Source organism: Crotalus tigris, unplaced genomic scaffold, assembly GCF_016545835.1.
Source record: "Crotalus tigris isolate CLP2741 ecotype Arizona unplaced genomic scaffold, ASM1654583v1 scf7180000017765.3138416, whole genome shotgun sequence".
In the NCBI taxonomy this organism is placed as follows: Eukaryota; Metazoa; Chordata; class Lepidosauria; order Squamata; family Viperidae; genus Crotalus; species Crotalus tigris.
In genome coordinates this window covers 1,929,617-1,942,447 of record NW_024096620.1, presented here as the reverse complement: position 1 = coordinate 1,942,447, position 12,831 = coordinate 1,929,617, and the positions used below count along the sequence as shown (strand labels likewise).

At 34.8% G+C, this 12,831-nt stretch overlaps 1 protein-coding gene across 4 annotated transcripts in view; it reads left to right on the top strand.

Moving 5' to 3' along the window:
* PPP1R9A (protein phosphatase 1 regulatory subunit 9A) overlaps positions 1 to 8,407 on the top strand; it is a 171,441-nt gene extending 163,034 nt beyond the window's left edge. For 2 of the 4 annotated variants that reach the window (XM_039341476.1, XM_039341475.1), the window contains 2 exons: positions 55 to 237; positions 2,567 to 8,407. In XM_039341476.1, the coding sequence (XP_039197410.1) occupies positions 55 to 237; positions 2,567 to 2,728 (345 nt within the window). In that variant the 3' untranslated portion in view covers positions 2,729 to 8,407. Of the gene's footprint in view, positions 1 to 54; positions 238 to 2,566 lie in introns of those variants that run through there. The other 2 variants (XM_039341477.1, XM_039341480.1) reach the window with 2 other exon arrangements.
* Positions 8,408 to 12,831: the final 4,424 nt, after the last annotated feature.

Sequence of the window (12,831 nt, the reverse complement as noted above, 5' to 3'; positions counted from 1 at the left end):
TCACCATGATGGTACAGCTCTTCTGAACTTTGTACTGCAAAACGTTTGTTATAGATTCTTGATGATGGACAATCTCCCAAGCACAGCCAATTTCCAAATTGTGCTGTTTCAGAATGGAGTGTGCAGCAGGTTTCCAATTGGTTAAAGAGCCTGAATTTAGAACATTGTATTTCTGAATTTACAGCCCATAATATAAATGGAGAATGTCTCCTTCAGCTGGATGGCAGTAAACTTAAGGTAATTGCTTCTTTGTGTTGGAAAAGTAATTTAGAATTTTATTATGAAAATATGTAATGGAAAATGCAATTAAAATCTTGATATATAGAGATGATAAGATATAGCAATAAGGTATAGCAATACCAATTGCTGAAAAATTAAATTACACAATTGAAGTGTTAGCCATTGAAATTACAAAAATTTCATTACCTCTGAAAATCATAGCTAGATGCACAGTGCTAGATATTAAAATTAATAAATTAATATTCATTGTTTAATTTGTTATTTTTCGAATTCTTTTATTTTGAAAATTAATGGCCAGAGATACTGCACCTCTGGACTTCAAGTGTTATTATCATAAATTGTGATTCATGTTACTGTAGGAGATGACCAGGCTGAGCCCAAGAGTGGGGTCAAATACGTCCTACGTCATAGTCCCTATGCTCCCACAAAAGATTTAGGTCCAGCCCACCTTGAATTCCTTTCTATCCTTAACTCCTACAAATTTCTCTTGACTGTTAGTAGATCAGATTTTTGTAGAAAGCTTAAGCTTGCAATATACTCCTTTAAACTACCTTATCCCCTGTTTTCCCCAGTGCTTGATAGTTGTGTTTTTGAGCGCATCTCTTGGTACTATTAAATAAATGTTATTTATTACTAATTACTAAATCCTATTAATATACAACTGGTTCTAGATTTACAATTGGTTGCTTAAAGACTATTCAAAGTTATGATGGACCCAAAAAAAGATACAACCTGGATTCAAAGTTCTGATGGCTCCTTCCTTTCATGGTTATATGATCAAGTGCTCAGCAACTTGCCCATGTTTATGGCTATTTTTGCTCTATTCCGTGGTGATATAATACAATTTACGACTTTTTTTGCCAGAAACCAGTGTTTACTTCTGTTTTCTGACAAAAAAAATGACTATTGCAGGCAATGGGTTCACTTGATAACCAATTCACCTAACAACTTCTGTAAAACTGTCATAAAATTGAATTGCTCATATGCTAACCTGTTTAACAATCAGCATGACTTATTACTGTAATTCCAGGTTTAGTTGCAGCCATAAGTCAAGGACCATCTATAGTTCATTTCCTTTGGCGGTTTTGATTTTAGAAAAAACAGTTATATATTCATCTATTTTAAAATACTTTTATGCCATCTCTTACAGCAAAAGCCTTACCAAAGTAGCTTATTAGTACAGAAGGATTTTTTTCCTTGTAAACATGTATACCAGACAAATATGCATGCACATATAGATGTACCTATAGCTGTTACAGATTGACCTACGCATATTTTGCTCTCTTACTACATGGCCTTGTGCTATCACATAATTCACTATTTACCACAACAACCAGCTTATCAGGTTACATCTTATCACATCAAGCATTGCATTTTTATTGCTTGAAAAAGACTCTGTCATATTGGAATGTCTGTCACTCATATTGAAGTTCCTAATTCTTTTGGAACTAGATGTGATCATTCTTAGAATTATAGTTTGCTGCCAACATTTTGACATCTGGCACATTCTCTCACCATACCAGGCAGCCAAGAGCCCAATAGGTTCCACTGAAAATCAAATATTTGAAATCAGCTTTAGTAGCATTTGTACATTAGGTGATGCCAGCCAAACTAGGCAGCATTAATCTAATTGCTGAATAATGATTGAAAGGTTCCTTTATATGGGCGCATGTAAAAGGAAACTGGTTAAAGTTAAATTTCAAAGAACCACTCCTCACAGCATATTTATTGTTTTTATAAATAAATCAGCACTCCTAATACTCCTTCCTCTTTCTATTTTCCCCACAACAACAACCTTATGAAGTGACTGGCCCACAGTTACCCAGCTGGCTTTCATGCCTAAGGCAGGACTACAATCAGTGGTGGGATTCAAATATGTGAGCAACCAGTTCTCTATGTGGATGCCACTTCCAGAAGTCCATTCTGGGCCTGGGCAACAAAAAATTAGCTACCGGTTCTGCCGAACTGGTGCGAACTGGCTGAATCCCACCATTGACTAAAATTCCCCATCTCCTGGTTTGTAGCCTGGCACCTTAACTACTAGACCAAACTAGCTCTCATAGTAGATCTTTTGATCTGGAGAAACTCAAATGTGAATCAAAATTGAATCAAGTGTTTATTTTTAATGCCCAGACGTAAGCATATTTTCTCTGTTAAAGTATTACTAATAGTAGTTTTGCTAATGATGAGTTGCTTTGATAGATCAAGAATATTAATATTTACTGTTCTATTAAAGACCATGCTGTCTTGTACATATCTAAATTATATTTTAAAGGACCTGTAATTTTGCAATACATTAAAATGTTTATCTTTTTTAAAATATTAGTTCCTTGGTATGACATCTTCCCAGGAGAGAGCTGTGATTAAAAAAAAAATCAAAGAAATGAAAGCAAATCTAGAAAAAGCCCGCAAAGCTCAAAAGAAGATGGAAAAGAAAAAGAAAAAACTTAAGAAGAAGGAAAATGTTTCAGTTTCAAAGAAAGTGTAGAAAGCTAGAAAAGCAATCAGCAGAACCAATTCAGGGGGCACATGAGCAATGAGACCCCAGGATTAACTGTGCTTTCTAAGAACATGAAGACAATTTCGAAAAAGCAACAGTGAACACTGTTTTCTTCATTAAAGAGATAGCTTTGCACCTGTATCTGAAGCTTTACTTAAGGGAAACAAATCATGAGTAGCTATACTTTCCTGCCACTGTAGAAATGTGGATACTTGGGATATATTCAGCAATTCATTATTTTTTAATGATTCAGCAACCCAGGATGGGATGTTACTAAAAATCTTTCACCTATGTATGCTGCCTTGGCATCTCTATCCTCATTTGCATTGGGCCTTTTTGATGTAACTTTTACACTGCATTAAAACGCCCTGGAATCAGGCCAGTGTTAAAAGAAAAGATTCAATGGACCTGCAAAGGTGAATAACCAGAGGTAAAATGTATATTAGTGACTACACATGCATAACAATGCACATCAAAATTTCAATCTTTCCTCTGCAAATACTGAAATAGCAGGTGCAGCCAAGTTCAGGCATCCTCTTGCATTTCAATGGGGAAGACAGTCTTTTTCCTATCAGCATCCCACAATTCTCCCCTCCCAGGAACTAAAGAACAATGAAAGCAAGGCCTTATTGTGCTGTTTGACACTAGAGAGTAACATTTATTCTCTGAATTTATATGTACAGTTGGATTTCTAAATCTAAGTTAGTTTGTAATAAAATACAATTTTTCAATGTTTTCCTTGAGGAAGGTATTTAATTTCACTTTCCAGTAGCATGCTACCCTTTTTTTTTCCCCTAAAAGAACTAACATTTCTTTGAGCAACAAGATGATTCACCTTTTGTCTTTCCTTAAACAAGAAGCAGAAGTTGATTATATTCCTTGGTAGAGCTGAGGTTTTACCTGCTGAAAAGGTTTTCTTTTTTCTACAGAAAATAAATTTTGCCATTTAAAAAGCAATGTGCTTTTTAAACTGCCAAATCATAAAATATTGCCAACTGTCCTATGATAAAATACTGGAATAAAAAAGCTATAGCTATAAAAATGCATTTTGGATGTTTTCCCCATAAGTAGAATAACTAGCTAGAATTGAAAACTCAGGCTTAAATAGGTGGGTCAAGGAACATTCTAGTTGACTTAAGAAGAATTATAATTTTTAAGAATTGGGATGATTCAGATGAAAGAAAGCTGTTAAAAAATGTGTTATTTCATTGGACAGATTTAAGCATGCACTCAACCTATCCCTCCTTTAAAATCAATGGGATTTTAAAAATATTTTTTCTTTCAGTTGCAACCATTAATATTTTGCCAAATTATGAACTATAATCTCAGTTTCCCTTTTAAATTGATTCTAACTGAGTTTAGCATGGGGTTTTCTTTTGGTGATACTATATTACATAGAACTATGAACTGAAACTGTTTTGGAAACAGATAGCTGGCTTTAAAATATGACCACTTAAAAGAAGTTTGTTGTTATCATTTAGCTAGCATTCAGATTTTATTTAAGGCCTACCTTGACTTAATTCTGGAATTTTTACAAAAGAATTTCTTAACTACAGGAGCTCAATTTTCCATTTCAGTCTCAGTAGCTCTGTTGTATGCCTATTCTGCATGCAATGTTCTATATGCCACATGCATTTTATAATTGCCAGGATTCCTCTCCAATCCTATTCAATAATTCTATTTGTATTGCAATGTTCAGGTTGAAACCTGCGGCTATAATAACAAAACTCTGCCAGCATATCTGATAACTTGAAGGTCCTAATGCTTTTTTTTGTGCCAGAAAGGACCAAGACTACAAAAGAAAAAAAAAACATCAAATGGAAGACACTTGTCTCAGAGGACACAGATTGAACAAAAACCTCTGAGAATGGTCAAATTCCATTGTTTGTTTATTGTAGAGGTTAAATGCTGTGTTTGAGCAAAAGAAAGGTATCTGAAAAACAACTTACATTTATCTCTGAAGGTAGTAATTGAATTAAATGCAGTTCTTCTGTTTTTGTAAAGTTTATAGGCTGGTAATTTAAGATGGATGTATATTTCAGTAACATCTGAGGGCATGTTCCTCTCCTTTATATAATTTATGTTCTTTATTTTGTGTTCCTAAAATTTCTGAGGACTATATGTTGCTCTGTAAAATTATTTTACATTCCTTCTGTGTAAACTGTATGATGTTGCAGATAACTAATTTGATGTATGTTCTGCATTTATCCCCTTATTTTGTTTTATATTTTGGGATAATTTTAGACCTAAACATTGAATTTTTAAGTTTTTTAAGGTAAAAGTAATTATTTATACATAAGAAAGAAATATATAAAATTAACATTTCTGTTGAGTAAATAAAAAATACAGAATGGATCAAACCAAATCTTGGTCTCCATCAGTAAAAGCCAAATTATAGTTTATTTGCTGTTGTTCTTTTTTCCTCTTCATTTTCCTTCCTTCAGGTGTTTGCAACAATGCTTCTAATATCTGCCCATTAATCTTTATATATATTAAAGGAACCGTTAGGCAATCATTAAATTATTCTAGATGTTAGCAGAATCTAGTGAACAGATATTTGAACAGGAGAAGGACTGCTACTTCAGAATGTAAGCAATGACCACTAAATTGCAGGAAAAAAAGATGTAATATATCTTTGCTAACATGTACTGATTATCTGGAATGTTGCAGGATAACAGATAAATAAACGAATAGATAGATTTATTGATTATCTGGATTGTTATAGCTTTAAATGGGAAGCAAGAACAAGTCTTTCTTCCTTCTCTTGTTAAGTCAGAAACTGAAAATCATTCTAAAACTGATCAAATATTTATTTGGTTAGCTGTCTGACTGCCTTTTCCTGGTCACATTTACTGATCCACCAGAGTGGGCAGGCAGAGTATGTTGTGTGCCCCATGTCCTAAGAAGGTATATCTGGGGGGATCCAGAAGAAGAGCCATCTCCATGGTGGCTCTCTCCCTTTGGAACATCATTCCTGCAGAGATTAGATTGACCTCCACTTTGACACTCTTTCACAAGGCCCTGAAGACCCTGATTTTGCCAATGGGCCAGGGGAACTGAGAGTGGGATGGAGCCCATCAAGTGGCTTGTCTGATTGATTGTTGTTGCCAGTGGGTGGGGGGAGTTATTGGTTTTTATTGTTGGTATATTAGATGTTTATTTTTGTAAGCTGCCCAAAGTCATTGACCGTGAAGGGGCATCTATGCAAATTTTCTTATATAAATAAAATAAATGTACCCACAACCAGGCTGTATCCAAACTACTAGAAAAATAGTAACTGGAGATTACTTGAAAGAATTAAAATCAAAAGAAGATTAGCAATCCTTGCCCTGAAAATTGAGGTCCTTCTCCATTCCTTTCTTATACAGGATTCATCTCTATTGTGATGATTCAAGAGCTTCTTAACCTTCACTTTTGTAGTGGGAATATTTTGGTTGTTGTGTAAACCATCTGGAGGCTCTCAATATCTATATAGTAAACTTTTAATGATACAAGTCTGACTCAAGTTACCTACTGAGAAAGGGGCAAGGGAATCCTAAAAGACATGTAAGAATTCACCAAAGCCTATAGGTAGTCCAGTTAAAATATCTGGAAGGATATTTACTTGCAAAAGTAAAAGTGTACTGGTACTCTTCGATGTGTGTCTTTCCCTTTTTGGAGTATAAGTTTTGTTGCTTTTCACTTATATTGGATCTTTCCTGATTTAAGGAAGAAATTGTTGAGAAATAAAAAAAATTACCTCTGATGCTGATCTTCATTAGGCTAGTCTCACCAGTTGGTTAAAACAGTTGTGAAACTTAATATCCAAAAATACTCCTTGAATTACTATTTAACTTTTATAGCTTATCTTTTTGTCCAAAGGCATTGGTTGACATTTTGCAAGTTATTCAACTTAAAGGGTAGAGGAAAACTCTTTAGTAAGGATGTGTTATTTACAAAGATACAGAGTGGCCTCTGTCTTACTGTCTAACATTTGCACTTTTGCTCATTCACAGGAATTGGTCCTTGGCATAAAAATAACTAGTCAGAGAGCTTACTGTACTATTAGCCCACTAAGACAGTAACAGATAGCAGCAGTTTCCAGGGTGCTGTCAAACAGGCATCTGAGTAAAGAATAGTTTGCACTGCTAGCAGCTAAGGTTTTGAAACTTCTCTGCAATGGTCCATTCAAGAAACTACTTTCATTATAATGTTCTTAATCAAGGGAAGATACTTACTCATTTATATATCTTTACACAGGAGTCCACTTGGGTGTGAACAATTAATCATATATACAACCCACCAAACCTCAAAAGTTCTTTTAGCCAGAAGGCACAGAATGAATTCCTGTGAATTAGTAAATGAAGTTGTCTATTTATAAATTTAATAATGTGGGTTCTTAGATTTTAAGAAAATTCTCTCCTGAAGTTACATTTGTTAATGTTTTTTCTGATATCTTTAATATCAACCAGTATTTTATGTTGCTAAATCGTACTTGGTTAATGACTGTTTTTGATTTTATTGTACTTGTGTGACACTGGAACAATATGTATTTGGACATTTGTGAAATAGTCTGAAAAGGAGCTGTCCAATAGTGTCTTAGACATAAGAAGTGACATTCTTGTACTGGAAGACACTTTTGTGAGTGTAAATTATGCAATACATGTAACTTATTAATCATTGAAATTTATTTATTTTTTATTGTTAATTACTGCTTCTTTCACCTGAACTTTTGGAAAAGAAACTCTACCAATATTATTATGCAATAACCAATTATTCCAATAAACTTGCTATCCTTATCATTTATATGATTCTGTGAGGGTAACAATGGAAATGTAAGTAATATGGAAGGCAATAGTAATACACGTCTTTCTCATGGTAACCCTCCCCAAGCATATTGGGGGGGATCACCTTAGAAAAATGTCAGAATATGTATTCATAACTTGTTCATATTATCCTGAAGTTATCTTCATAATGCTGTGACAAGACAGAAGAAAACGCAATTTAACAGAATCCAGTGAAATTATGCTAATTCTGGGTGGAAGTGCTGCTGGGTTACCAATAATTTCAGAACACTGAGACAGCTCACAGTGGTTAGTTTTGGATGGAGTTTTGCTACTTAGGGCTAGGATTAATTTGAGACTATTGAAGCTAATCCCCACAAAGGACAAAAATAATTAAAATGAAAAGGAAGGAAACTAAATCAGTACACTGAAAAATTCTCAAAAATAGAAATATTTTATCACTGTTTCACTTTTTAGTTCCTGTTTTTGTAAAACCATATTCTAGAACAAACTATATTCCTAAATTAAAACAGCTTAAGTTCAAATCCTCTCTATGCCTGTGTCCTGTGGCTTTAAACTTTGGTTTGTTAGATCAAAAAGGAATGGATGGCAGAGATATGTTTGGAGGTTTTAATGTATCAATTGCATGTAATCCTGATATTTAATTTTGTACTTCATATCTATTGCATGGAAGATGCTGAAGCATTATGTTTGTACTTTCAATTTTTCCTTAAATAACTTCCCAGGAAAATATTCTTTCTACATTTGGAGGCATAACACAAAAAAGGCAGTTGCCGTTTGTATTACAGATTTTTTAAAGTTTGTGATTGATTTGTTATTGTATATAACTTTATTGTCAACAAGTATTGTTAGACAATGAATGCAATAAAAAACTTAAAACTCACCAGCTGAAATGATCATTTTGAAGTGTGTAGTTACCATCTTGCCTAAGTTATGGAAAAAATCCAAATCAGACTGAAATGTAATTCTGTCCTTAGTGGAAAAGAAAATAAACTTCAGTCTTGAACTAAAAGTATGCTGCTCCTCCAAGAACTTTTGGCTTTTTCTTCAGAAAATGTCTAAAATGTTTTTTAGGACTTGTGGGTAAAAACATGTCCTATTCCCATGCGATTTTTGGAGGTTCCACTTTGCCTCCACCACCTCCAAGAATTGGACAACTGGGTGGACTTTTGAGAATAATTGTTGAAGCTTGTTGAATGCTGATATGTCACCCAAAATGTGGCATAATACTTTTGACATCACTGCCAGTTTTCCTATGAAGTGGCACTGACAGGGTTCTTGTAGTCCTATCAGGCCAATTATACAGTATAATCATATAAGCAGCTACTACATCAACTTATCTTGGTTTTTGCTTTTCTACTTAGTAAGCACCAATCATTTATGGTTGAACGCATGTGTGCCTATCTCATAGGAGAGGGTTGGTGAAGTAAAACAGAAATATTCAGGATTGAAATTACGAGCAATTTAGTTTAAACGTTTTTGTAAGAGGCAATGGACAGTAACATCAATAAATATAGAAAGGGTGGCTAATAAATTTTACAAATAAACAAATAGAATTCAGCCCCCCCCCCCGCTTCCTGGCCTTTTCTCTTACAAAACAGTTCAATTGCTATCCATGCATCGTGGAATCAGCAGAAAGCTAAACTGAAATAAGCTGTCCTGGCCGCCAATCCTTACCCTGTTTTCTATTGTCTCTGTTCTAAGCATCCAGCAGATCTCACACACTTTCAAGTTGCTCTTGAACAATGTCAGGCAAGGGACAAATATCTACAAAGTGAAACAGCTAAAGAAAATTTAAATTTATCATACTCATAGGTTGGGAATAACAGGCAGACAGTGTTAAGAGCAAAATTGAGTTTGTGCTGTTAGGGGCAAGTAGAGATATGCTCTTAACTACCCCAAGTAATATTAAAAGGTCATAGTGATATCACTTGCAAATGAAAATGTTAGAAAAACATTTTGCACTTGTACACTTACTTTTGTGTAAAAGTACATTTCCCAGAAGTCTACAAAAAGAGACTGCAACTGCTCAATTTTCAAAACTTGAGTTGTCACCTATCTTGTTTATCTGTGTCCAGGAGAGGGCACCATTCCCCACCAAAATTAGAATTGGAAGAGAATTTAGTAATCTTATTGTTCTATTAAATTTACCACTAAATTACACACCCTGCATGAAATCTTCAGGAAAAGCAGTTTCCCCTTTTTTCAGTCATTTTAACATAAAATGTTTACATGCTAAACATTTATTCAGTAAAAGCGGTTGTTCAGCATAATGTGAATCCTTTTGGGGTGAGGAGAATCATTAGACAAAAGTTACATAATCTACAGCAGTGGTTCTCAACCTGTGGGTCGGGACCCCATTTGGGGTCAAACGACTATTTCACGGGGGTCGCCAAACAATGCAGTCTCCCATTCCCCCCCCCCTTTTCCTTAGCTGTGCTACTCCCTTTTATTCTATTGGCTTTTGAAAGCCAATAGAATAGACTCTCTTGAATAGAGTATAATTCTATTGGCTTTCAAAAGCCAATAGGAATTGTCCAGGCTGTCTCTGTCCTGCTGAGCCCGCCAAAAGTCCCATTCTACAAACGGTGCTGCACCAATTGAGTAGTCCTCGACTTACGACCAGCTGAGTAGTCCTCGACTTATGACCGGTTGGGGGTTGCGGCATTAAAAAGGTTGAGAACCCCTGATCTACAGGCTTTTATATGCTACATCTTCTCATATTCTCTGTTCTTCAGCACAAATGCCTAATAATATTGTTAACTCCAAAACATTGCAAAAGAAAAAAAAATCACAGTTGTTTTCCTGAGAAATGAAAATAGTGTAAAAACCTGTTTTTGTTAAATATCCACTTGATGGCCAAGTGAACTTTGATTAGGATTTAATTATGGTCTTGGAAATACATTTATATTTATTGGAAATATTGGAGATACACACACACATACATACACATTACCAAATAGGGCTAAGTGAACCCACCAGGATTAACCGAGCCTAATAGAGAAGAATGGACATTTATGGTGGGGGGAAGCACCTGAAGGTAGGGAAGAAGCAATGGATGGAAACTGATCACAGAGAGAAGGCAAGTAAAATGCAGTAGGAATGGGGAGTGCATGTGCTTCAACATAAGAGAGTCAAGACTGAATAGAGACTGAATGCAAAATCAGTATGAAAAAAGTACAGTAGATAAGAGTCACGAAGAACGAATGAGAATGATTGCAAAACTAATATACAAAGAAAAAGTGAATGGGTCAAAAGGATAGGGAGGAAACCATGTTTGAATGGAGCCAATGAGTTCCTCAAAAAAAATATAATCTAAAGAAAGGGTAAAATGACATGGACAAAAAAAATTACAATGAATGGTGTCTCATTGCTTAACTCCTCTTTTCATCAAGAACTTTGCACTTATCTTTTAAAACAGCAAGATTTTGCTTTTGGCTTTAGTTATAAAAAACATCTAGAATTCAGAAGTGACCGTGCCTGAATTGAAATGGTTGATTTCCCCAGTTGATTTTCTTCAGTTGGGCAACACAGAACTAAAGCATATATCACTGAGTTGGATTTAATCCTGAAGTAATCCACAGCTATTTGAGAAAGTAGGTGAAAATGAACTTTTCATCATCAAGAGCTGTATATCCACCTGGAAGACAAAAGTTATTCTATTTGGCTATTAACAAAGGATGACAAGTCAACACTTATTGTTTTAAAATAATTTTGAAATTAGCAATTTATTTGTTCCACTTCACAATTAAATTTGATAGTACAAAAATGTAAGATAGGACTAGAATCTTTGGTCAACCAACATATAACACAAATTTGAAACTCAAATACATGTTAGTAACTTGATTCCTTTTCAATTTAGTTGGAAACTGTACTGGGTTTGCAACATGTGAAAATATGGCTAATCACGTTCCCTTATGCTATCAAATTATACATTAATGTGTAGTTGGGCCAGAATATGGATGCACTTCCAGATCGATTACCAAAATACTTTGAAAATGTAATCCTTCTTTGCATTATGTTCAGCATTTTTGTGATTTGCCTTACATAACTTTTCACAACACTAAAAGTGCAAGGATACTGTGCCTAAATAGGGAATTGGTCCTCTGCCTGGTTAATCAAAGTGCACCTTCCTCTCTTTTCAGAGTAATTTATTTGTTAGATTCTCAAATGTCCAGTCTGTTCCACAAAAGCATAAAAGCAGCTTCAACTTTATTCAACCAAAATCATGTGGGTTAAAATGGATTAAGAAAGTAACAATCTTAAATTAGCTACGTAATCTGTAGTGAAGGGTTTTTGTTTTTTTTTAAAATGTACCTCCTAATTGACTAGGCTAATAGTATCAGGAAGATTTTCAGAATTAAAAGAATGATGCTGAAACATCAGTAGAAAATAACTGTCTGAAAACAAAACTGGGAGATTATATCGCAGGAAGATATTTTCACTGTCCCTCTGCCTTCTGCCCACATTATTGAGAGATTATCTTGACCCATCAACATTCAATGCTAAGAATAATTAAGGAGAGCTGCACATGTCTTAACACAAGGACATGGAAAAATGGAAGCTTTTGAGTGGAAGGATTAAATGATTTTGGGTTGGGACATTAAACTCTGGGGGATGGAGGGAAAAGCAGTATTTTATTATTTCTGGGCATCAATTACTAATGGCAGGTAATTTGAAACTGATTTTTTTGTAAAAAAATAAATAAAATAGTTGCAGCATATCAGCAACTTCACAAGAGGTGGGACCAAATGGGAAAGCTTGTGTGAACTCGTTATACAATCTCTTCCTACATTTCCATAGAAAAAGAAAAGGGAAAGAGGTAGCAAATATCAGCAGCACAAATATTCACACTTAAACTTGGCAGCACTTTAGGAAAATGGAGGTAGTTTAGCCATAGAAAGACTTAACTATGGGAGACTGGTTATAAAACTGGGAAGCTGATGCAGGTTCATATGGCCCATCAAGAGCCCTTCTTTTAATATCTGTGGCTGCAGACAACACAGAGTGACTAAGCATTTAAAAAGAAAAATTACTTGAGTTGACCAACAACATAATTGAACAATGTATGTAAGAGATATAGACCACCACAGCAATATCTATCAGGGCTATGAGTGGAGCATCCTTCCAGGTAATTTGTGAACTATATTTCCCAAAAGATGATTGGTCCTTGGCTCTTTACGAGGCAATTCCACTTCAACCGAGCAGAATATGCAAATCAGCCAAGAAAGAGAAAGGCAAATTCATGAGAAATTGAAACCATTCTAGATTAACCATCAATCACTACTACCTGATGAAACTGAAATA